This window comes from Xenopus tropicalis, chromosome 7 (assembly GCF_000004195.4).
Source record: "Xenopus tropicalis strain Nigerian chromosome 7, UCB_Xtro_10.0, whole genome shotgun sequence".
In the NCBI taxonomy this organism is placed as follows: domain Eukaryota; kingdom Metazoa; phylum Chordata; class Amphibia; order Anura; family Pipidae; genus Xenopus; species Xenopus tropicalis.
In genome coordinates, this window is record NC_030683.2 from 13102070 (window position 1) to 13128826 (window position 26757).

General features: G+C 45.4%; 3 protein-coding genes across 9 annotated transcripts in view; 2 read left to right on the top strand and 1 right to left on the bottom strand.

Annotated features, from left to right (window-relative positions):
• Window positions 1-4704, bottom strand: part of minpp1 (multiple inositol-polyphosphate phosphatase 1) — a 40391-nt gene extending 35687 nt beyond the window's left edge. Inside the window, exons 1-2 of one of the 6 annotated variants that reach the window (XM_031905308.1) lie at window positions 4610-4704; window positions 580-635 (exon numbers count right to left, since the gene is read on the bottom strand). The gene's annotated coding sequence lies outside the window, so the exon portion shown is untranslated. Of the gene's footprint in view, window positions 1-579; window positions 636-4568 lie in introns of all 6 variants that reach the window. The other 5 variants (XM_002935426.5, XM_004915797.4, XM_004915795.4 and 2 more) reach the window with 5 other exon arrangements.
• A 55-nt stretch (window positions 4705-4759) lies between these two features.
• c8orf76 (chromosome 8 open reading frame 76) lies at window positions 4760-11823 on the top strand. The gene is given in 6 exon segments (NM_001045584.1): window positions 4760-4940; window positions 7321-7416; window positions 8161-8304; window positions 8398-8858; window positions 10517-10649; window positions 11312-11823. Coding segments are annotated over 6 exon segments (1095 nt in total). The 5' UTR covers window positions 4760-4832; the 3' UTR covers window positions 11465-11823.
• Window positions 11824-15470: 3647 nt separating this feature from the next.
• The window catches only part of sgms1 (sphingomyelin synthase 1), a 105097-nt gene continuing 93810 nt past the window's right edge, over window positions 15471-26757 (top strand). The window contains exons 1-2 of one of the 2 annotated variants that reach the window (XM_012966487.3): window positions 15471-15705; window positions 26596-26693. The gene's annotated coding sequence lies outside the window, so the exon portion shown is untranslated. The remainder of the gene's footprint in view (window positions 15706-26595; window positions 26694-26757) is intronic. The other variant, XM_012966488.3, reaches the window with a different exon arrangement.

Consider the following 26757-nt stretch of genomic DNA (forward strand, 5'->3'; position numbering starts at 1 on the left):
TTCCTTTCTATCCTCTGCCCTGGTGGTTCTCACTTTTGAAACTATGTAGCAGAAGCATAAAACACTGAATTCTGCTATACAGCTTTAGGGCTGTGGCAGACAGGGAGACAAGTCGCCCGCGTCAAATCTCCCTTGTCGCGGGCGACTAATCTCCCCAAAATACCATCCCACCGGCGAGTATGTAAATCGTCGGTGGGATGGCATACGTGGCACAACAATTTCCCCAAAATCGCAGTGCCACCTATGCCATCCCACCGGCAATTTACATTAATGCCGGTGGGGTGGCATTTCGGGGAGATTAGTCACCCGCGAACAGGGAGATTTGTCGCGGGTGACTAATATCTACATGTGCCACAGCCCTTAAGGGTGAAGACACACAGAGCTACTAGTAGCAGCTATTTGTTGTGGCTACTAAAACAGACAATGCTGATCATTTACTGATAATTGTCTCTACGTGTGTTTTAGCAGAGGCAATTCTCACTATTGTCTATGGCAAGGTTTTAGGTTAAGTCCAAGTTTTGCCAAGTGCTACCATTGGCAAATAAAATGGCCGCCTATGGCAAACCCATTATCACTTACCTCTCTGGTGTGTAAGCTGGACTTTCTATCAGGATCAGAGGAGGGAAGTGGAAAAGCTGCAAGATAAGAGGATTTGGAACTGAAAAGCTTTTAAAATACAAGGAGACAAAGGGAAATACAAACTTGCAGTGCTGGGGTGCTGAGTTCAATCCTGACCTGGGCACTGTCTGCTCCCCTTTTCTGTTCCCCTGAATGTACTGGCTTCCTAACATTACATAAACATGTAGGCTGGTTAATCGGTTCCTAATATAATTATCTATTAATGTAAATTCCCATCCCTTGAAGACTAATTACTTTTTATTTAAAATATCTTATTAATATAAGCCCAAGATGAGCTCAGTTTACATAATGCAAGAACACCGACAAGTTGCTCAACCTGCCAAAGGATTATCAGGGGTGCTGAGACTTGTACAAGCAAAAGCTGAAAGGCCGGAGGTTGAACTGTGCTATTTAATATAAATAATGGGGCACAACTACGGCTGTGGCCCTGTGTGTATCTTGTTTAACAGGAATAATTGAACGCATCATTGTGCATATGTCAGAAGCCACCTACTTTAATGGGATGGGTGGTGCAAATATTTATGTCATTACATAATTACATAATTATGTTGATGGTTTTTCTAATTTGAGAAATGTACTTTAAAGTCACAGGGAGTTTTGTTCGCTCCCTCAGATAAGCTTCCTTACGCCTCTTTCAGGACCCTTATATTGTGCTACCTTTATACCAGCCCATGGAAACGCCCGTAAAAACGCCCGTAAGTGCCGTTACACTCAACGAGAATCTTTAGCAAGCAGCACCATACATGTAAATAAGTGTATCTAACTTGAGGTGGGTCATTATGTGTTCCACCACAGGCAAGAGAAGGGCTTATTGATCTAAGTCAGCTCAATGGCTCAGCCCCCCCCCCCCCCCCAAAAAAAGAAAGAAGTGAGAGCCTGTAGCACAAATGGGCAGATAAAGGGGTTGATATAAGAACATAGGTGCTAAATTGCACAAGTGTCATTACCACTAACAACCAGTGAGATCTTTCTTTTCATTATGCAATGAGACTGTTTAAAACTAATTGCCATTGTGCAGTTAATGCCTATAATTATCAGGCAGCCCAATGAGGGGTCCTGGGCTTATACTACACTGAGCAGATTTCTCCCTGAAAACAGATCTTAAACCAGCCAAATGCCCTTCCAATTTCTCCTATTGCTAGCTATGTCATTTACCGGTTATGGGATGATTTTGGGCAATCTGACTCTGCAATGTGCTCTGTGTTCCGACAGTCTTGCCACCCACAATGCAGGATCTCCTACCCATATCTAATATATACACTTAGGGCAAAGACACCTGGAGCTACTTAAGGTCCCTATACACTATAAGATCCGCTCGCTTGGCGATGTCGCCAAGCGAGCGGATCTTCATCCGATATCCCCACCTTATGGGTGGGCGATATCGGGTAGCAAGTGGCTTTAAAAAAAAAATAATCCGATCGTTTGGCTCTGAGGTCAAACGGTCAGATTACATTTGAGGCCATGGGGCAGTCGGTTTGGGGACCGCATCAATGAGCTGATGCGGTCCCCGATCCGACTGGATTTTCTAACCTGGCCGATCAAGATCTGGCCAATTTCAGGCCAGATATCGGTCGGCCAGGCAGCTCATTTCTGCCTATACATGGGCCGATTAGCTGCCGAATCGGTCCAAGCCTTTAGTAGCAGCTATTTGTCACGGACACTAAACGCCAAAAGATCCCCTGCCATAGACAATACTGAAAATTGCCTCTGCTAAAACACACGTAGAGACAATTATCAGTAAATGATCAGAATTGTCTATTTTTGTAGCCATGACAAGTAGCTGCTACATGTATGGGATCCGTTATCTGGAAACCCATTATCCAGAAAGTTCCGAATTACGGAAAGGCCATCTGCCATAGACTCCATTATAAGCAAATAATTCTAATTTTTAAAAATTATTTTTTTTTTCTCTGTTATAATAAAACAGTACCTGTACTTGATCCCAACTAAGATATAATTACCCCTTATTGGGGCAGAACAGCCCTATTGGGTTTATTTAATGGTTAAATGATTCCCTTTTCTCTGTAATAATAAAACAGTACCTGTACTTGATCCCAACTAAGATATAATTACCCCTTATTGGGGGCAGAAAAATCCTATTGGGTTTATCTCATGGTTAAATGATTCCCTTTTCTCTGTAATAATAAAACAGTACCTGTACTTGATCCCAACTAAGATATAATTACCCCTTATTGGGGGCAGAACAGTCCTATTGGGTTTATTTAATGGTTAAATGATTCCCTTTTCTCTGTAATAATAAAACAGTACCTGTACTTGATCCCAACTAAGATATAATTACCCCTTATTGGGGCAGAACAGTCCTATTGGGTTTATTTAATGGTTAAATGATTCCCTTTTCTCTGTAATAATAAAACAGTACCTGTACTTGATCCCAACTAAGATATAATTACCCCTTATTGGGGCAGAACAGCCCTATTGGGTTTATTTAATGGTTAAATGATTCCCTTTTCTCTGTAATAATAAAACAGTACCTGTACTTGATCCCAACTAAGATATAATTACCCCTTATTGGGGCAGAACAGCCCTATTGGGTTTATTTCATGGTTAAATGATTCCCTTTTCTCTGTAATAATAAAACAGTACCTGTACTTGATCCCAACTAAGATATAATTACCCCTTATTGGGGGCAGAACAGCCCTATTGGGTTTATTTCATGGTTAAATGATTCCCTTTTCTCTGTAATAATAAAACAGTACCTGTACTTGATCCCAACTAAGATATAATTACCCCTTATTGGAGGCAAAACAATCCTATTGGGTTTAATTTCTGTTTAAATATTTCTTTTTAGTAGACTTAAGGTGGGAGATCCAAATTACAGAAAACCCCAGGTCCCAAGCATTCTGGATAACGGGTCCCATACCTGTACTTAGAATTGCCTCTGCTAAAACACACCTAGAGACAATTATCAGTAAATGATCAGCACTGTCTATCTTTGTAGCCGTGACAAGTAGCTGCTACTAGTAGCTCCATGTGTCTTCACCCTTACAGCACTGCTGCCTGGGGAAGTCACAGCACATAAGTAGTAAGAAAGCTTAGTCGGGCAGAGACACAAATAGACATTGACATTTACAGATACAACTCTAAATAAAATCTTAGCAACTATAATGCAAAACAACAACATACCTAAAGGCCCCCATACACGGGCCAACTATAGCTGCCGATATGGTTCCTTTGGACCGATTCGGCAGCTAATCGGCCCGTGTATGGGCAGAACAGAGCAGCCTGGCCGACCGATATCTGGCCTGAAATTGGCCAGATCTCGATCGGCCAGGTTAGAAAATCTGGTCGGATCGGGGACCGCATCGGCTCGTTGATGCGATCCCCGAACCGACTGCCCCATGGCCGCAAATGTAATCCGATCGTTTTTTTTCAAGTTACTTTCTACCCGATATCGCTCACCCGTAGGTGGGGATATCGGGTGAAGATCCGCTCCGCTTAAGGTATGGGCACCTTAAGGGTGAAGACACACGGAGCTACTAGTAGCAGCTACTTGTCGTGGCTACTAAAACAGACAATGCTGATCATTTACTGATAATTGTCTCTACGTGTGTTTTAGCAGAGGCTATTCTCAGTATTGTCTATGGCAGGGGATTTTCTGGCGTTTAGTAGCCTTGAAAAAGTAGCTGCTACTAGTAGCTCTGTGTGTCTTCACTCTTATCAGAGGCTATTCTCAGTATTGTCTATGGCAGGGGATTTTCTGGAGTTTAGTAGCCTTGAAAAAGTAGCTGCTACTAGTAGCTCTGTGTGTCTTCACTCTTATCAGAGGCTATTCTCAGTATTGTCTATGGCAGGGGATTTTCTGGAGTTTAGTAGCCTTGAAAAAGTAGCTGCTACTAGTAGCTCAGTGTGTCTTAGATAAGTACTAAGAGTTATTATGGGATGGCAGCACCCAAATAAACTCCACTCACATGAAAAAGTATATGCTGCCCATACGCCTCAGTGCCGGTACCTGCGGGCCCCACTGCTGCCGGGTCGGACACACGCACCGCTCAGCGAAGCAGCCGAATCCCAATACAACCTGACAGCACTGCGCATGCGCCGGAGAGCCGCTCTGCTCCTTCTGAGCATGCGCAATACAGCCTTGCCGAGGCGCGACGTCATAGGAACGTACAATGCGGCGCCTTGTTTCCTTTAGGAAGCAATTTCCAGGCGGACGCGGCGGCGTTTCCAACATGGACGCCAGCATGGGCTTGTGTTTCGAGGATTCGGATTTTGCGGAACCGAGATCCCGCCTGAAGGGAACAGAAGAAGCGTATGTTGCCAAGCGGTGTGAGCAGCAGGTGTGCTACTCTGGGCTTGTATCCATCTTAACAGCTGGGGGTCCTAAAGCTTCCCTGCACTACTAACTAAGGAGCCCCTTTTATCCTCTATTATGTCCTGTAGCTATGACTACAGTGAAACAGCATCCTTAGGGGCTGATCTACTAATCCACAAATCCGAATGGGAAAAAATTGGATTGTAAGCGAACATTTTGCGACTTTTTTTTTCGTATTTTTTGCGATTTTATTCGACACCGGCGCAACTTTTTCGTGAATTGTCGCAACTTTTCCGTAGCCATTACGACTTTCGTGAATTGTCGGGACTTTTTCATAGCCATTACGACTTTTGTGAATTGTCGGGACTTTTTCATAGCCATTACGACTTTTGTGAATTGTCGGGACTTTTTCATAGCCATTACGACTTTCGTGAATTGTCGGGACTTTTTCATAGCCATTACGATTTGCGCGAATTGTCACGACTTTCAGGAATTGTCGGGACTTTTTCATAGCCATTATGACTTTCGTGAATTGTCACGACTTTTTCATAGCCATTACGACTTTCGTGAATTGTCGGGACTTTTTCATAGCCATTACGACTTTCGTGAATTGTAGCGACTTTTTCATAGCCATTACGATTTGCGCGAATTGTCGGGACTTTTTCATAGCCATTACGATTTGTGCGAATTGTCGCGACTTTTTCATAGCCATTACGATTTGCGCGAATTGTCGGGACTTTTTCATAGCCATTACGATTTGCGTGAATTGTCGCGACTTTTTCATAGCCATTATGACTTTCGTGAATTGTCGCGACTTTTTCATAGCCATCATGACTTTCGTGAATTGTCGCGACTTTTTCATAGCCATCATGACTTTCAGGAATTGTCGGGACTTTTTCATAGCCATTATGACTTTCGTGAATTGTCGGGACTTTTTCATAGCCATCATGAATTTCGTGAATTGTCGCGACTTTTTCTTTTGTATTGAGCGCTCGAAAAATTTGCGATAATTCGCGAAAAAGTCGCAAAATACCGATCATTACGAAAAAAACGCATTCGGACGCTTTTCGGACGTTCGTGGATTAGTAAATGTGCCCCTTAGTGTTATTGTATTGGGATAGATGCATGCTTTGCTTTAGCAACAGATAACTGACAGCTTTATAGAATGTATAGGAAGCGAAGATAAAATAAAACTAATAGTGCAAAATATGACCCCCCAAGTGTGTATATAACACATCAAAAAAAATTTGAAATGCTTGGTGCAACTGTAAAACCTCCACCCGGATGGTTAGGTAAGTGTGCGCACTCACCAGGCTTTAACCATTCTCATGCCAAAAAGATAACTCAACAGAAGATCCAACTGTGAAGGGTGAATATACTTCTCCTCTCCAATGATACAATACAGAGGAAAGAAAATGTAAATAGTGTAAAAGGTCCCCATACACAGTAAGATCTCGCCAAGCGAGCGGATCTTCCCCCGATATCCCCACCTATGGGTGGGCAATATCGGGGAGCTTGAAGTTAAAAAAAAAAAAAAAATAATCCGATCGTTTGGCCCTGGGGTCAGACGACCGGATTATGTAAGGCGGCAATGGGGCAGTCGGTTCGGGGACCGTATCAACGAGCCGATGCGGTCCCCGATCCGACTGAATCTTTTAACCTGGCCGATCGATATCTGGCCAATTTCAGGCCAGATATCGGTCGGCCAGCCCGCTCGTTTCTGCCCCTACACGGGCAGATAAGCTGCCGAGTCGGTCCAAGGAACCGATATCGGCAGCTTCTATCGGCCTGTGTATGGGGGCCTTAACACAATTTATTAAAAAGATAAAAATCCTATACAATGCAGGCTACTCGCAAGCATATGTTAAAATGGAGCATATCAGGATCCAGTAACAACAACAACCTTGATCCAATATGGCTATAGCTCAACGCGTTTCACGTGATATTCCTCACGATTCCTCAGGAGCACAAAAGAAAATAGCTTTGTGCTCTTTATCGTATTGTTGGAGAGGAGAAGTATATTCACCCTTCACAGTTGGATCTTTAGTTGAGTTGAGTTTTGGCATGAGTGGTTAAAATCTGGTGAGTTTTATTAGTTTTATTTTGTTTTATCTTTCATGCGCTTCCTTTATATTTATTTTGGATACGTCTTAAGGTCTTATTGAAGAGGACTTTTTAAGGAAGCTGCAAGCAATTTTCAACACGTCACAAAGAAGTGTTCATCAAAAGACCCATTTAACACTGAATATTGTCACAATTAGCTTTATAAAATGGACTTGGATCTGTGAATTTGTAACGTGTTATACATTATCTGCATTGTGAGAATTAATAGGGGCTTACCGAGATATATACAGCATGTAATGATCTCATTTACACAGTAGGATTGGTTTTTGCTTTCTCCCCAGTGGTTTACGGAAGAAGTGAATAGTGAAGATTCCGTTGAGATTCTCACCGTGCTGAAGTTCAGAGCAGATTTGGCCTACAAGCTGAAAGACTTTGAGGTGCAGGTTCTTTTTTTTTTTTTAATGGTTTCCTTATTTAGTTGCCTATACGTTTGACTGGGATGGAAGAAGTGACATGGTCTGATCAGCCGACAACAACAAAGGCTGTGCACTCACAGGTGTTTTGAGTTGTGTTGGGCACAGAGGGAAAGCTAGAATCACTAAGTTGTTGGGAAACCCCAGTCATTCTAGTCGCTTACCTTCTACCCCACAGTGGTGTTTGCTGAGCACTATGTCACCATTTTTCTTACACTTCCCTGGTGTCTCAGCCTGGGGGACTGTTTGATGAGCTGCACACCAACATTTTTTCTGGCTTGAGTGACAGCATTGCACTTGACCTCATGAGTCCCAAAAAGAGAATCTGACATTCAACACTCACAATATTAGATGTAGCATGCACTAAATAATATGGTCACTATATTGGCCTATGGTTGCAATAGGAAATGGCTTATAGGAAATTGTCCTTAACTGGGGCTCTTTAGAAGCTTCTCGGTTACATTGGCAAACCAGTCTGACGCTGCAGGATGGTGTTCTGAAACTGCCACCCTTAGTTGCCAAACATATGTAGATGGTTGGGCATTGAGTCTGATATTGACCAAACTGCCCAAACCAAATCTGGCTATTTATGGCTGCCTTTACCTGTCCAAAATGTATCACCTGAAGTGGGGTAAAAATGCATCTGGGGTAAAAATGAGATATTGCAACTGGAACGCTTTTTATAATGGCTGCCCTTATTTGTTGCAGAAAGCTTTTGGGCATTACTGCAGTTGTTTCCTGCTGTTACCACCTACCAACACTGCGATGAGAAGAGATGTCCAGGAAAGCCAGGCACGCTGTTTAGTTAACATGGGACGATATACAGAAGCTTTGGAGATAGCTGAGACTCTGGTACAGTGTTTTCATATCTATATTTCTGCTCAGTACAAGATTATCCCTGTAATCATTTCAATAAAAATATTACAATTACCATTTACCCTTTAGATGAATGGCGTATTTAACACTGATCACTTGACGTGTACCCTCAATCTACAAGTCACCATATTGGATCATCTGGGGAACCTACCAAAAGCCATCTCCTGTTTGCAGCAGCTGATCTCTTTACACCCATTTAATCCATGGATTTGGAAGAGACTGGCTGAATTCTATGCAAGGGCCCATCTAGCTGCCTCCAATCAGGCGACAGGATCAGTGGAGAGAAACCAATCCGATTTGCATCTAGAAAGTATACTGACCAATAATGCCACGTCGGGGGAGGGAAAGGAACGAGGAAGGCAAAGGGACTTAAATCTGTTTTTCAGAAGTAAAGAAATCTCTCACTGCTGTAGCCAGGCAGGAAGAGGCATAAATAGAACTGATATGGATTTTTGCAGGCTTTCCTTGTTGGAAGTTGGCACCAAAACTGATCTGTTGATGTGCTCGTGTGCGTCTTTCATCCGAGCAAGGTAACCAGCTAGTTAGAGCTAGAGATGTGAGTGCTTGTATGTTATACCCCTGCTTCTTGATGAAATGTAATTATATATCGACTGAAATGAAGAAGAATGAAACCCATTTATATTACTTAGACCTGCTGCAGGACCCACCCACCACACAGGACCCCCAATATTTCCTAACCTTCCTTAGGACTGTCACGCCTTTACTGGTAATTCAGCCACAGTTAGCAAATGTTAAGCTGGCCATACATGTTCAAATTTTAGTCTTCTGATGAACGTTGGGATATCGGTCGTAACGTTCAGACTGAAATTATAGAAAGAATGTCATAAAAATAACAAATTGGTGGATGTTGTAGGTCCCCCAAGGGACACAATACATTGTTATCGACTACACGACCAATCACCATGGTATAAAAATTATTGGTGTGATAATTCAGCGCCCACACATGGTCCAAAAGTCAGATTATATCAGTGCATGTATGGCCATCTTAAATTACCCTTTCAGATTAAAGCCGGTCATACACTTTGAGATCCGTTTGTTTGTCAAAGTGAATAAACAAGTTGATCTCTGCCTGATTTGGCCACCCACGCAGTGGGCCAGGTTTGGCTGAGCCTGGGGACCCATGATTGGATCATACTGCAGGTTGGACGAGGGCCAGATTGGCATGCCTACGTGCCCAGAGGGATTTTCACATCTGCCTGATAGATTTCTGGACAACTTTTGGTCTGATATTGGTTGGACAGGCCCTCCCAAGGGCCCCATACAAATTCCTGGCCTGGAGGTGCCCAGTTAGCAGCTTTTTTTGGCCTGTGTATGGGCACCTTTAGGGTACTTGACTGTGCTTTGTCATGTGGGACAAGTTAAATTGTGCAGTGGGCATCCCTTAGAAAAGTAGAATGAAACTTTAAAGGAACAGTAACACCAAAAAATGAAAGTGTATAAAAGTAACTAAAATATAATGCGCTGCTGCCCTGCGCTGGTAAAAGTTGTAAGTCTACTATAATTTATATAAATAAGCTGCTATGTAGCCATGGAGGCAGCCATTCAAAGGAGAAAAGGCACAGACACAGGCACATAGCAGATAACAGATAAAACACTATTGTATTCTACAGAACTTATCTGTTATCTGCTATGTAACCTGTGCCTTTTCTCCTTTTTTTCCAGCTTGAATGGCTGCCCCCGTGGCTACACAGCAGCTTATTATATAAATTATAGTAGTGTTACTGTAGCAAACACACCAGTTTTACCAGTGCAGGGCAACAGTGCATTATATTTTTATTACTTTAAAGCTCTTTCATTTTTTGGTGTTACTGTTCCTTTAATAGAGTATATCTCCCCTTCCATTAATAAGTGATATTCTGTTATCTGTACTTTACTCAATTACCCATCTAGCTTCCCTCTATCATATGTTAGAGGCCAGCCCATCTTCCATCGTCTGTTGCCTATCTCATTTATCTCAACTAGTTTAAGTAAATCACCCTTGTATGGTATCTGTAACTTTGCCTTTACTCGGCTTTGGCAGCACTGCAGGGTGCTTCAGAAAGCACTTGCTTTCACTTCTGCTGTTCTGTACCTGCACTGTGTTATACACTCAGCAGAGGTTTAAGCTCAGCTTTATTTCTAGCATCTGGAAATGTTGTGACTTATCACCAGCCTTCTCTACTTCTAGGCTTCTCTTCCAGCTTGTGCAGCCTCAGCAGGCCTCCTTTGTGCTGGATCGGAATCTAAAGGCCCAAGAAGAAATCAAAGAGCAGCTGAGAGTTTTCAGGCTGAAGGACACAATGGAAAGTCTAATGGCAGAGGTGAGTGTCTGTTTCCTCTGAAGCTTAAACTTAGATTAAGATAAACCCCAGAATTTATTGTGGCATATCAAGAGTTATGGAAACATAACCCTAACATCAAGCTTTTGGTAAGAGAGAGACCCATACTATGGATCTATCTGAGCCACGCCGACTGAATTTTTTTAAAGTGACCATTATCTATCCTACAAGGATGCCTGTTTGGAAGTGTATGGCCACCAGTAGGATACATTAAGGTTCTGACCATATGCCATATATCATAAAAATCATTGTAAATTCCCACATTCCCAATTAACGGACAAGAGAAATGAGGGGTCTGTCAGGGGAAGATTGATTCCAACCAGGGCACTGTTGGCAAGTTGTTTGAATGCTCTGTCTGTGTCTGCGTGGGTACCCTTTTATATATTCCCCAATTTCCTCCCACACACCAAATCCATACAGACAGATTCATTTACTCCTGATAAAACTGCCCCTAATGTGTGTGTAAATGTAATAGGGACCTTAGATTGTAAGCTCCAGTGGGGCAGGGACTAATGTGCATGGCGTGTAATCTTTGTGCAGCGCTCCAGAATGTCTATGCATCATGGTCAGTTGGGGGGAAGCATTTTGCCTTGCAAATGTTTGTATTTAATCAATATCAATTTGGAAACCGCTTTCTTTTCTAGGTGATGGGAGAAGATCTATTGCCAGAATATATAAGAGACGAAGGGGTCGCCGACACAAAAAGCACTCTGGCGCTGTCAGCATTCAAAATGCCCTCGGATTCTGAGTTTAAAGACAAGTGGTTCCAGAAAATTCTCTCACTGCACTCTTGCTAGAGGCCTACTAATGGGCTCGTAATGCAAGGGGAATTTATAAGCAGCTGTTGCTCGAGGGGAATTTTAGGCTGATCACCATCAAAGTGCAGTTGGTGGGACAGACACCTAAAGGCAGCTTTAGTTCCCACTGGACTTTGCGCAATTTATAACCAGGGCCGCGTTTGCCATTTGCCACCACCACGAAAACTTCCTGGCCAAATCCAGTGATGGAGGAGGAGGTATCTGGTTGATCCACATGGACGAAAATGGCGTAATACGTACTAGCAAGTACCTGTGGACCTAAATACAGTGCTGTAAATGATTTTGTGTAAATATGAATTGTGTTATTGTTCAGTGTCATTAAATTTACATTTTTTTTTTTTATGTCTCTCCCTCTCCTACTTGCTCCTTTAGAAGGTTTCTGAGTGCTGCAGGGTTCTAAAAGTAAACTGTTGAATAAATATTTATAGATTTTTTTGAACTGTGGCCTTGTAGCTGCTGGTAGTCTTCCTCATTCTCACCTATTGTGCTTTACACATAGAAAGAAGTAAGGTTGAAATGCTGCCCATTATGTTTTGAGTTTCTGTACCAGCCCAAGGCAACCACAGCCCTTTGGAAGGGAAGATCTTTGCCTCCAAAGATGCCCCCAGTAGCCCCCCTTCCCAATTCTGCTAATTAACAGCACATACTCTGGGCTGCTGGAACCTCATTTTCTGATGATTTTTGACAACCCCTAAGCTTAGCTTCCCAACAGCTGATCAGAGCCCACTGAGCATGTGCAGTGCTACTGACCAGTGAAAATGTAAGTTCAACATATAAAATACAGCATTTCTAACTATTCATTTTTAGGATGAATAGGAGGAAACAGACCCCCATGATAATATGTTTGGTTCCTTCCCGCAGAGGTATATGTATATCTCTCTTTAGCAGCTGTAGGCAGCTCATGTCTTTTCACTTGATTGGGTTTGGGAGGGGTTTAATAAACCAATATTACTATGTTAAATATAGAAAAATGACTAGTAGTCTGGTGCTTTGTTTAGGTATTGAGGCCAATCAGCTGAGGAGTGCAGAAAGCCACTGACTAAATGTCTGTAAAAAGATATACCTAATAAATGATTCATAAGATGTCAGGAATATATTTTGTTATATGTGTAGAAATAAAACTGATTTGGAAAGCCTGTGTCTCTGGCGCACTGCTTGCATATTATACAGTATGTCGTAAGAGCCCCTTAACAGTAAGTTGACCCCAGAAAACCATATATTTTGTAAAATACATCCTCTTTCTACACTCAAACTACCAATTGCTGCCCAAGTTAACCAGGGCTGTATGAAGGTTGGGTGCTACCCTAGGTGCCAGCCCTCAGCCCACTCTGTCTACTCACAGTGTGAAAGAACCACACAGAAGAGGGAGCTCCCCCTTAGCTCTGCTGTTGGATTTAGCCAGAAGCATAAAGCAATTTTTTCTTCTTGTTATTTTTTTTTCTCTATAGGCACCTGAGGGCCACCCACATAAAGCTGCCATCCCAGGCACAGGTCCCTGAATGCATATATACAGGCCTGGACTGGAAATAGGCCCTGGCATTTCAAGTACGCAGAGGCAAATTTTGATGGTAGAAACAATAGGAATTCTAGCCCTATCTGACGACTCAGCCCTAAACGCGTGCCTTTGCTTGGGCGCCTTTGCCAATATAAATAAACAGCTGGTTTGAGTAAGTTTCTAAAAGTTGACTCAGCACATTCACCCAGGTCCGGCAATCTGTCAGACTGCTGTAAGATGCCATAGAGCAGGGATCCCCAACCAGTGGCTCAGAAGCAACATGTTGCTCACCAACCCCTTGGATGTTGCTCCCAGTGGTCTTAAAGCAGGTGCTTATCTTTGAATTTCTGACTTGGAGGCATAAAGACCATCTGTCCTGCCAAACAGAGCCTCCTGTAGGCTGCCAGTCCATACTGGGCTACCAAATAACCAATCACAGCCCTTATTGGCTACTGCCTAGGAACTTTTTCATGCTTGTGTTGCTCCCCAACTTTTTTTTATATTTAAATGTTGCCAGGATCGGACTGGGGGGTGAAGGGTCCACCGGGGCTCCCGCCCCAGGGGCCCTGCAGGTGCCTGCACTCATGGGGCCCCCCACCCGACATTCTCCCCCGAGCGCATAAAATTAGCGCATCAGGGCAGGAGCGGTCAGGCAGGGGGAGTACCGCAAGGGTTGGGTCTGGGCCCAGTCCGACCCTGAATGTTGCTCATGGGTAATAAAAGTTTGGGAACCCCTGCCATAGGCAGTCACTATTTACTGGGCCTGTGTGGGCTGTTTGGGTGTCTGTGTCAGGGCTGGAACAAGGGGTTGGCAGAAGAGGCACGTGCCTAGGGCACAACTTGAGGGGGCACTAGGCACGTCCCTCATCTTTTGCCTACCCCTAGTTCCGGGCCCTTTATCAGCCCATCATCTGCTTGTGGGTTACCTCCCTCCCCTGCCTCAGCACCGCCAGCAACCCCCCGGCTTGGCCCAGCACTACTCTGTGTACTAGAAACACCAGGGACTATTTTAAATCCCAATTTGGACCTGATGCCAGCAAAAAAAACCCAGTAGCACACTGAAAATATAAACTGTGCAAAAATGTGTTTATTAGCCCAAGTACATACAAAGCAACAAACGTTGCTTTGTTTGTATGTACTTGGGCTAATAAACACATTTTTGCATGGTTTTCAGCGTGCTACTGGATTTTTTTGCTATTGTATATTGATCCCCATACAAGGTGGGGCTCTTCCAGTTGTTTCATCTGACACCCCTATGGGTGCACTAACAGAGGGTTGAGCAACCCAATTATCGTCTGGACCTGATGCCTGGGCTTTTTGAAACCTAGTCTGAGCCTGACCACCAATTTGCCATAATGCCAGATGGCAACCCTACTCATAGCACATCTAGGGATGCTCCAAATCCAGGCTTTTTTTTTTTTTGCAGGCTTCACTATATACCCAGTTCTGCTATGGACATTCAAATTTGAGTAACTATAGGGCGAGAGCAGGGTCGGACTGGGACCCGACCCTATTGCTGCTTCCTCTGGCCTCCAATGTCCTCCCCTGACGTGTTTCATATACCCCTAACCCGGGGCCCCTGCGGGGGGGGGGGGTTAGAGGTGCATGGCGGCAGGGGGGGGGGGGTGCATGGCGGCAGGGGGGGGGGGGGTGCACGGCAGTGGGGGCCCCTGTGGGGGACGTGGCTGGAGGAGGCACCTTGGGTGGTGTGGGGCCCCTGGGGTGGCAGCAGACCCGGATTTGTGGCGAGGCCACCCCAGGCGAGGCAACGATATTTTAACATTTAGTGGCCATACAGAGCAATGGGGACTTCTCCCCACTGTTCCATATGGGAGTTTAAATGGCCGCTCATGCGCATTTACGTCGGCGTGGATGTTTGTTCGCGCATGCGCGCCAGGGAGAGGGGGGGCGCGAATGGGGGCGACCTCGAGACGGGGGGATTTGAAATCCGGCGCTGGGCGGCAGCCCTGGTGGGCCCTGCACCTCCCAGTCCGACCCTGGGCGAGTGTAGGGTTCCCACCTGGCCAATATATTATTGGCCTGGTCGGTAAAAATGACGCTTGATGCCAATGTTATTAATAGGGAAAAAGTAAAAAATATAGGAAGGCCAGCATTTGTTTCCAGAAAAGGTGGCAACCCTAGGCCAGACTAACTACTGAAAACTGGTTATGTGATACTTCTGTGCAGTTGGTCAGGTCTGAAATGCCAGAGCCATTACCCAAGGGACAGAGAAAGGGAAGCAGGGACTGTGAGGGACATTTTGGCGCCATTATCAGACATGGACTTTCATTGAAAACATGAAGTTTGACTTCGACCCCTGAGATATAATCTTTATTGCAGATACAAATGACCCATTACGGTAATTTACAGTTATATGAGGAGAGGCGCAGTTGCCTGGGCAAATAGCGACACAGCGGACACAGCTTATAAGCGAGGTAACCTGGCGACCAGGCAACGGGACTCTTTGCAATGGCAGGCTCTAGCCACTAGGTGGCGCTGCACTCTCGCCGCTAAGTGATGCTGCCCAATCCTATTGCGCGGCCATGTTTTCTGCTCCAACAGTAGCGCCGGGGATTGTGGGCAGGAGCAGCAGTCAGGAGCCGAGCCCTTCCCACCCACTCCCCGGGAAGCCCACGGGAAAGAGCCACTTAGTGTCCCGCCTTCTGGCCTGGAAAGCAGCAGGTACTCTGCTCCCTCAACTGGAAGGGACCCCCCCGGGAGAGCGGTGAGTGCCTGTTGGGTGTATGTGATGGGGATGCGGGGAGCTTGTGGGTCATGTGATCCCCAGGAATGGGCACAGGGGGGGCACTAGCAATACCTGGGGGGTCAGTGTGTGTTTGTTATACAGGGGGGGGCACTAGCAATACCTGGGGGGTCAGTGTGTGTTTGTTATACAGGGGGGGGCACTAGCAATACCTGGGGGGTCAGTGTGTGTTTGTTATACAGGGGGGGGCACTAGCAATACCTGGGGGGTCAGTGTGTGTTTGTTATACAGGGGGGGGCCACTAGCAATACCTGGGGGGTCAGTGTGTGTTTGTTATACAGGGGGGGCCACTAGCAATACCTGGGGGTGTCAGTGTGTGTTTGTTATACAGGGGGGCCACTAGCAATACCTGGGGGTGTCAGTGTGTGTTTGTTATACAGGGGGGGGCACTAGCAATACCTGGGGGTGTCAGTGTGTGTTTGTTATACAGGGGGGCCACTAGCAATACCTGGGGGTGTCAGTGTGTGTTTGTTATACAGGGGGGGCCACTAGCAATACCTGGGGGTGTCAGTGTGTGTTTGTTATACAGGGGGGGCCACTAGCAATACCTGGGGGTGTCAGTGTGTGTTTGTTATACAGGGGGGCCACTAGCAATACCTGGGGGTGTCAGTGTGTGTTTGTTATACAGGGGGGGGCACTAGCAATACCTGGGGGTGTCAGTGTGTGTTTGTTATACAAGGGGGCACTAGCAATACCTGGGGGTGTCAGTGTGTGTTTGTTATACAGGGGGGCCACTAGCAATACCTGGGGGTGTCAGTGTGTGTTTGTTATACAGGGGGGCCACTAGCAATACCTGGGGGTGTCAGTGTGTGTTTGTTATACAAGGGGGCACTAGCAATACCTGGGGGTGTCAGTGTGTGTTTGTTATACAGGGGGGCCACTAGCAATACCTGGGGGTGTCAGTGTGTGTTTGTTATACAGGGGGGGGCACTAGCAATACCTGGGGGTGTCAGTGTGTGTTTGTTATACAGGGGGGCACTAGCAATACCTGGGGGTGTCAGTGTGTGTTTGTTATACAGGGGGGGGCACTAGCAATACCTGGGGGTGTCAGTGTGTGTTTGTTATACAGGGGGGGGCACTAGCAATACCTGGGGTGTCAGTGTGTGTTTGTTATACAGGGGGGGCACTAGCAATACCTGGGGGTGTCAGTGTGTGTTTGTTATACAGGGGGGGGCACTAGCAATACCTGGGGGTGTCAGTGTGTGTTTGTTATACAGGGGGGGGCACTAGCAATACCTGGGGGTGTCAGTGTGTGTTTGTTATACAGGGGGGGGCACTAGCAATACCTGGGGGTGTCAGTGTGTGTTTGTTATACAGGGGGGGGCACTAGCAATACCTGGGGTGTCAGTGTGTGTTTGTTTTTCTGTGTGTCACTGGCAACGTGTGGCTAGCACTGTCTGTATATTCACTGGCAATGTCTGGGTATCACTCAGTGTGTTACTGTCACTATTGGTGTGTTACTGTCACTATTGGTGTGTTACTGTCACTATTGGTGTGTTACTGTCACTATTGGTGTGTTACTGTCACTATTGGTGTGCTACTGTCACTATTGGTGTGTTACTGTCACTGTCTGTGTGTTACTGTCACTGTCTTTGTGTCACTGTCACTATCAGTGTGTCACTGTCTGTGTGTTACTGTCACTATTGGTGTGTTAGTTTCACTGTCTGTGTTTTACTGTCACTATCTGTGTGTCACTGTCACTATCGGTGTGTCACTGTCACTATCGGTGTGTCACTGTCACTATCGGTGTGTCACTGTCACTATCGGTGTGTCACTGTCACTATCGGTGTGTCACTGTCACTATCGGTGTGTCACTGTCACTATCGGTGTGTCACTGTCACTATCGGTGTGTCACTATCTGTGTGTCACTGTCACTATCAGTGTGTCACTGTCACTATTGGTGTGTTACTGTCACTATCAGTATGTCACTGTCACTATCTGTGTGTCACTGTCTGTATGTTACTGTCACTATCTGTGTGTCACTGTCACTATCTGTGTGTTACTGTCTGTGTGTTACTGTCACTATCTGTGTGTTACTGTCACTATCTGTGTGTTACTGTCACTATCTGTGTGTTACTGTCACTATCGGTGTGTTACTGTCACTATCGGTGTGTCACTGTCACTATTGGTGTGTCACTGTCACTATTGGTGTGTTACTGTCACTATCGGTATGTCACTGTCACTATCTGTGTGTCACTGTCTGTATGTTACTGTCACTATCTGTGTGTCACTGTCACTATCTGTGTGTTACTGTCACTATCTGTGTGTTACTGCCACTATCTGTGTGTCACTGCTACTATCTGTGTGTCACTGTCACTATCAGTATGTCACTGTCACTATCTGTGTGTCACTGTCACTATCTGTGTGTCACTGTCACTATCTGTGTGTCACTGTCACTATCTGTGTGTCACTGTCACTATCTGTGTGTCACTATCTGTGTGTCACTGTCACTATCAGTGTGTCACTGTCACTATCAGTGTGTCACTGTCACTATCTGTGTCACTGTCACACTGATAGTGACAGTGACACACTGATAGTGACAGTGACACACTGATAGTGACAGTGACACACAGATAGTGACAGTGACACACAGATAGTGACAGTGACACACAGATAGTGACAGTGACACACTGATAGTGACACACAGATAGTGTCACTATCTGTGTGTCACTGTCACTATCAGTGTGTCACTGTCACTATTGGTGTGTTACTGTCACTATCAGTATGTCACTGTCACTATCTGTGTGTCACTGTCTGTATGTTACTGTCACTATCTGTGTGTCACTGTCACTATCTGTGTGTTACTGTCTGTATGTTACTGTCACTATCTGTGTGTTACTGTCACTATCTGTGTGTTACTGTCACTATCTGTGTGTTACTGTCACTATCGGTGTGTCACTGTCACTATCGGTGTGTCACTGTCACTATCGGTGTGTCACTGTCACTATCGGTGTGTCACTGTCACTATCGGTGTGTCACTGTCACTATCGGTGTGTCACTGTCACTATTGGTGTGTCACTGTCACTATCGGTATGTCACTGTCACTATCTGTGTGTCACTGTCTGTATGTTACTGTCACTATCTGTGTGTCACTGTCACTATCTGTGTGTTACTGTCACTATCTGTGTGTTACTGCCACTATCTGTGTGTTACTGCTACTATCTGTGTGTCACTGTCACTATCAGTATGTCACTGTCACTATCTGTGTGTCACTGTCTGTGTGTCACTGTCACTATCTGTGTGTCACTGTCACTATCTGTGTGTCACTGTCACTATCTGTGTGTCACTGTCACTATCTGTGTGTCACTGTCACTATCTGTGTGTCACTGTCACTATCTGTGTGTCACTGTCACTATCTGTGTGTCACTGTCACTATCTGTGTGTCACTGTCACTATCTGTGTGTCACTGTCACTATCTGTGTGTCACTGTCACTATCTGTGTGTCACTGTCACTATCTGTGTGTCACTGTCACTATCTGTGTGTCACTGTCACTATCTGTGTGTCACTGTCACTATCTGTGTGTCACTGTCACTATCTGTGTGTCACTGTCACTATCTGTTACTGGCACTATTGGGGTGTCACTGTCACTATCTGTCTGTGTGTGTTAGTGTCACTGTCAGTGTGGGTCTGTGTGTGTTAGTGTCACTGTCAGTGTGGGTCTGTGTGTGTTAGTGTCACTGTCAGTGTGGGTCTGTGTGTGTTAGTGTCACTGTCAGTGTGGGTCTGTGTGTATTCGTGTCACTGTCAGTGTGGGTCTGTGTGTTAGTGTCACTGTCAGTGTGGGTCTGTGTGCTAGTGTCACTGTCAGTGTGGGTCTGTGTGCTAGTGTCACTGTCAGTGTGGGTCTGTGTGTTAGTGTCACTGTCAGTGTGGGTCTGTGTGTTAGTGTCACTGTCAGTGTGGGTCTGTGTCAGTGTAACACTTTCTGTGTGGGGTAAGTGACTGTACTTACCCCGCTGAAACATTTTCAGTCCGTTTAAAGTGACTGCAAGCAGCAGTGTTTGTTTATCCCTTCGCACTCTCTGGTTCTGACTCTTGACACTATGTAGCAGAAGTCCGTTCTCTTCCAGGTTAAAAATATTTTAAAAATGTGTAATTAGTGTATATTAGAGAGTGGCTTAGAATGACATTTTCATTCACTATACAAAAAACTGTTTTTGTGTGCAGCGCCCCTATAAGCCCAAATCATGCCCAGTCCTATCACGCCCCGTCCTATCACGCCCCGTCCCATCACGCCCCGTCCCATCACGCCCCGTCCCATCACGCCCCGTTCCATCACGCCCCGTTCCATCACGCCCGGTCCTATCACGCCCGGTCCTATCACGCCCGGTCCTATCACGCCCGGTCCTATCACGCCCGGTCCTATCACACCCCGGTCCATCACACCCCGGTCCATCACGCCCCGTTCCATCACGCCCCGTTCCATCACGCCCCGTTCCATCACGCCCCGTTCCATCACGCCCCGTTCCATCACGCCCTGTTCCATCATGCCCTGTTCCATCATGCCCGGTCCCATCATGTTCCGTCCCATTATGCCCGGTCCCATCACGTTCCGTCCAATCATGCCAGGTCCCATCATGCCCGGTCCCATCATGCCAGGTTCCAGGCAGGGGTTTGAAGTTCTGAATAGAAAGATATGTTATTAAAAGCAACAATAACCGTAAAATTGTGGCCTCACAGAGTAATGGATTTTTGGCTGCTGGGGTCAGTGACCCCCCATTTAAAAGCTGCAAAGAGTTAGAAAAAGTAGGCAATGATAAAATTTTAATAATGAAGACCAACTGACAAGTTGCTTAGAATTCCCCATTCTATAACATACTAAAAATGATCCACCCCTTAAGGCTTTTTATTCAGCTGCTTTTTCAGTTTGGAATTTTAGCAGTTGCTAGGGTCCATATTACCCTAGGAACCAGGTAGTGGTTTGAATGTGGTAGAATATGAATAGGAGAGGGCCTGAATAGAAAGATAAGTAATAAAAAGTAACAATAACAATAAAATTGTTGCAGAACATTCGTTCGTTCACTGCCGGGGTCAGTGACCCCCATTTAAAAGCTGGAAAGAGGCAGGCACATAATTAAAAAATGATAAAAAATGAAGACCAGTCGAAAAGTTGCTAAGAATAGGCCATACTAAAAGTAAACGTAAAGGTGTACAACTCCTTTAACGCTAAAGCATGGATGCTCCTAATGGGCAGAACTTTACCTAAACTGGCCACCAACACACTGGGCCAGTCTGGGATGATCCAGTCTTTAAGCCCCCGGCCAATGATCTTCAGGGGACCGCTGCTGGCCATGCACAGGAAGATGGACTTTATAGGCAAGGCAGGATCTTTACATGATTAGGCGGCCCAAATAGTGAGCCCAAACCTATCGAATCTTCGGCTCCCATGTGATTATTAGCTGAATGATCCCCACTAAGGGAGGCTACTATTTTGACCCCGTGCAGAGGCTACCAACTAATCTGGGGAAAGCCCTTCCCAAAACCTTTATTTTGGATATTGCAGCCCCAAATATCAAAGCCATGCCAACTAAATAGTATGGAGTAGAAGTATTGTAGCGTTGGTATCCCTGTAGTAGTGTCAGGCACCGACGAGGCCATAGCAATGCTACATTAGGGTGACGGGGTTAATATTGTCACTCATGTTACAGTAATGCGATTACAGTTAGATCTTTTTCCAGGAAGGAGAGATTTCCTACCCAGTACAGAGGAGCATTGTGCCACTCGCTGTAAATCAAACCACGAAAAGCAAATCATCGCCCGGGCTTCACATTGGCCCTAGAGAACAGCAGCTGCTGTAAATGGCTTCCAACTAACCGCAGAGGACAATAACGACTCCCCAGGCTTTGTCTGGGCTTGTGATCCAGCCTTGTGCAGATCTAGGCTACACAGGCCTTCGGATAAGTGCATGAGCGCTTCAAAAATCTGATTGTAGTGTCTGTGCCTGGAGCTATTGCCCCAGCCTGGGTGTAGTTGAATTTGCTCGAGTGTAAGAATTCACCCTTTGTGGGTCCTTCGGACCAATTTGGCAGCTTATTTCCCTTTGTAGAGGTGGCCATACACGTTCAGAGTTTAGTCTTATATACTTTAGTGTTATATACCCACCTTATCGGGGGAAAGATCCACTCGTTTGGTGACCTCGCCTAACAAGAGGTTTTTGCCAATTAAACGCACGATTGGAGTAACAACAATAATTTCTTTTGCGTCAAAATTCTTTTCTTGGCCGTACAAAAGTCATGAAATTTTCGTATCCGAACGATCGTAAACGGCAGGAAAACCTTTCTGGCTTTGAACCTTCAATGCATGATTTTAGAAGCCTCCCATAGGACTCAATGGCACTCTGCAGCTCCAACCCGGCCCAAGGGAAGTCTCCCATAGGGCTCAATGGCACTCTGCAGCTCCAACCCGGCCCAAGGAAAGTCTCCCATAGGGCTCAATGGCACTCTGCAGCTCCAACCCGGCCCAAGGGAAGTCTCCCATAGGGCTCAATGGCACTCTGCAGCTCCAACCCGGCCCAAGGAAAGCTTCCCATAGGGCTCAATGGCACCCTGCAGCTCCAACCCGGCCCAAGGAAAGTCTCCCATAGGACTCAATGGCACTCTGCAGCTCCAACCTGGCCCAAGGAAAGCCTCCCATAGGGCTCAATGGCACTCTGCAGCTCCAACCCGGCCCAAGGAAAGCCTCCCATAGGGCTCACTGGCACTCTGCAGTTCCAACCTGGCCCAAGGAAAGTCTCCCATAGGGCTCAATGGCACTCTGCAGCTCCAACCCGGCCCAAGGAAAGTCTCCCATAGGGCTCAATGGCACTCTGCAGCTCCAACCCGGCCCAAGGAAAGTCTCCCATAGGGCTCAATGGCACTCTGCAGCTCCAACCCGGCCCAAAGAAAGTCTCCCATAGGGCTCAATGGCACTCTGCAGCTCCAACCCGGCCCAAGGAAAGTCTCCCATAGGGCTCAATGGCACTCTGCAGCTTCAACCTGCCCCAAGGAAAGTCACGATACCGAAGCTCAAATGAATCCGAAATGGTCTTAATTTTTGCGAAAAATACAACTTTTTAGAGGAATTTAACGAGAACCACAAAAGAGTCGTACTATTTTCACAATATTATTGTGGTCAATACGAAAAGTTCTAACAACTAGAAAAAATACGATTTTTTCTCATTCATGGTCAGTCATGCTTTAATGAATGGGCCCCATAGTATATGGCCACCTTTACTCCCACAAACCCCAACAAAATGATCATGTTCTAAAAATGGAGACGAGCATAGCAGTTTGTTCTGGGGCTGTGTTGTGTGTCTTTTGCTTGGTTTTAGGACCTGACACAGACCTGGAGGCTGGAGGCTGAAGCCCTCTCAAGGATTTCCATGCCCCTTCCCAGGGCTGCTGAGACTTATTTGTATGACGTAACCTGTGCAAGTGCCGATCATGGAAGAGAGGGGTAACTCCCTCGCCCTGGGCTCTCGTGGTGGGCCAGGGGAAACTTTTTGTATACTATACTGTCCTAGGCACTGGTTTTTGGGTGTTTATATAAAAACACAGCTCTGCTTGTACATTTAGCAAGATGGATCTGGTTCCCACTGTGTTTGAGGTTTAATTATATTTTGTGGCTGATGACGGGAGATGATATCCATGAATCTGTGTGTCCATGCGTGACATCTCATTGCTTTGAGCTCTTCCCTCACCGGAGGCCTGAAGAAGGGCAATTTCCTCTGAGCAGGGGATGGGAGACTCTATACCGATACATATTTATAAATCTGAGTGTATATTTGCCCCTATCTCTCTCGCCTGCTGAAAGAATCTCATTCATCTTGCTTCCTTTTCATTGTACCTTTCGGAGAACTCATTACAATACCCAGACTGATGTGCAAATTTCCATTAGATCTCCAGTGAGGTATGGCGGGGATGAATATTTATGAAAGTGAGGCGCGCTGGCTTTGTTTGCTCGGCTTTACCTTAATGCACGTCTCCCAACTTCCGCTCATGTCCTGTTTGTTGGGTAATGGCAAAGTCATCTCTGGAACTGGTTTAGTCATAAACCGGATATTGCAACGGGCCAAGGCCTAGATCGTATGGGCACCGGGTAATAAAATAAAATGTTCTTTTGGGGACAAGTGCAAGTTGCCCACTGCATTTGTGGATGTAAATAAGCCCTAAAGCGACTTAAGGCGGCCACAAGATCCGCTTGTTTGGCCAAACAATCAAATCACAACAATGGGAATAGGAAACATTGGAACGAGGACTGTATCAATAAGCCAACGCGCTCCCCAATCTGATGGAAAAATCAAACCTTCCCGATTGACACCAGGCTAATTTTTGGCCATATATCGGTCGGGTAGGCCCATCATGGGGTCTGGAGGGCCCGAATCGGCAGCTTAAATCTGCCCATGTATGGCCACCTTTAGTGATTAATTTGCCGGGTACTTATGGAAGCTTCAGTTTAATTCTTGGGGATGTCTACTCTGCAAGGGAGGCCAGGACTGGTATGTCATCAGGCCCTGGCATTTCAAAAGGCCCTGGCCCAAACATTCCCCCACCAGCCCAATAACTTGTGAGTGTTTATGGCATCTTACAGCAGCCAACCCACAGATTGCCAGTCCTGGCCTGATGTAAGGTCCCTTTAAGGTGGCCATACACGCTAAAATTCCCTCACTTGGCGACATCGCCAAGAGAGCGGATCTTCTCCCCATATCCCCATCTACAAGTGGGTAATATCGGACTAATTCGGTCGTTTGGCCCTGTAGCACCAGGAATGTAAGTGCTCTATGGGCAGTGATATACTGTACCCCCAATCATTCACTGCTTATTTAGAGACGCATATAATCATTTTGGATTTTTTGGAAAAAGTATAATAAAGTTGCTGCTTATGATCGCGTGATTGAAATGCATTGAAATCATTGAGAATCATAATTGCATTACTTTGGGCTTTGAGCTCAATGTGCAGAGTATTATGAAACCCACACATAATACGACCTGGCACCAACATGAACACCTCTGATTAGAAGCAAGTCCCCCGGTATGTTTTTGTGCATTAAGATCCCTGTGTAAGGGAATAGAGAAGGCCTTGCCGCGGGTATTGATGTGTTTTTGTGTTTTGCCAAGCTAAATTAACAGCGGTGATTGGGTTTCAGGGAAGTCTGCAGGCAGCGACAGCAGAAAGTCACAAAATAAAGGCTTCGATAATTGGGGTATTAATCATGTTTTCCCAACACTAAGAAATTCTCCTGCCTGGAAAGGTGAGACGGTTGTTCTTTTTCACTCTGCCCCCCCACCCTCCTTTATTTTATTTCCATTAGATTTACTGGTGAGTCATGTTTCTCACTAAACAAACCAAAGATGGCTGTGAAACTGTTGATTTTGGCTCGCTGAGCTGCTGAGAGATGAGGGTTGGCATCTCTGTGTTGGCAAAATAATAATTCGGGGCACTAAAGCTGTTCATAGACAGCAGCTGATTGGCCTTCATAGATGGTGCCCTTCTCCATCGGTATCTAAAGTACTTTCATTTAGCCATTGGGCCAGCAGGAAATCTGGCTGGCTACAGACCACCTTCTATAATGTATGTATGTAACTTTCACTATGATGTAGAGAGTGATATTCCGAGACAATTTGCAGTTGGTCTTCATTTTTTATTATTTGTAGTTTTTCAGTTATTTCAGTTTTTGTTCGGCAGTTCTCCAGCTTTGAGTTTCGGCGGCTATTTGGTTGCCAGGATCCAAATTACCTTAGCAACCAGAGTGTGGTTTGAATGAAAGACTGATATATGAATAGGAGAGGGCCTGAATAGAAAAATAAGTAATATAAAGTAACAATAACAACTGAACTGTAGGCTCATAGAGCAACAGTTTTTTGGCTGCCGGGGTGAGTGACCCCCATTTGAAAGCTGGAAAGAGTTAGAAGGAGAAGGCAAATAATTCAGAAACTATGAAAAACGAATAATGAAGACTAATTGAAATGATTAGAACTGGCCGTTCTATACAATAATAGCCAAAGTTTGATTGTTTATGACAGGTTGTTGGCCTTCACCTCTAAAGAGATGATGCTCCAGTAAGGCTTGCCAACACCGTGCAGCAGTCTAGGCCTTGATTTATCATTCGGCCAGGGCACACTGTGTCTCTCGTTAGACATCCTACAGTGAATTATGTAATTAATTAGCAGAGTGATTGCCATAGGAATGCTTAGCAAGGCACAGGGGACAACAATCCCTTCTTATTCTAAAGCACACTATAGAACTGAATTCTGTTCCCACTGAACAGAAAGCGATAAACTTTCAGCTGCAATAACATATAGAAAAAAAGTCACTTGAAATGTGTAATTACTGTCATGGGAAAATATGTTTTTTCTAAAAAAAAAACATCAGTTAATAGAGCTTCTCCAGCAGAATCCTGCATTGTAATCTTATTTTCCCATGGGGCAAGATAGCAGCTCCCAGTAGGAATCAGAATAGCACTCAATAGTAAGAAGTCCAAGTCCGGCTTGGGACTCCTCCAGTTACATGGGAGTAGGAGAAACAATAGGTTAGCTGAAAGCAGTTCTAATGTGTAGCGCTGGCTGAAAGCTCAGACTCAGGCACAATGCACTGAGATGGCGCCTACACACCAATATTACAGCTACAAATACATTTGTTGGTTCAAGAATAAAAGTTTAAATGGCAGAGGGAATTATTTGCTGTGTAACAGGGTCATTTAGAGATAAAAAGTACCCCATAAGAATCATGACCGTGTCCCTTTAATGTGTATTAGAAAGTTACTTTGAATTGTATTTTCTTTCGTTAGGCAAAAATCAGTTTTTGGTGAAACCGTAGTCTTTTCCACATCTCTTGCTGCTGTACTAACGCGCTCCTTTGGTTGGATCCTGCAGGATGTAGCAGCACCGGCTCACCGGACGCCCCGTGACTTTCACAAGAGGCTCCAGGGCAGTTGATTTCCACAGAGAAGAAGCACACACCATAGTGGGAGGTGAGACTAGAATCTCTTTGGCTTCATTTATCCTTTTTTCCCCTTTCCCTGTCACTCGATATGT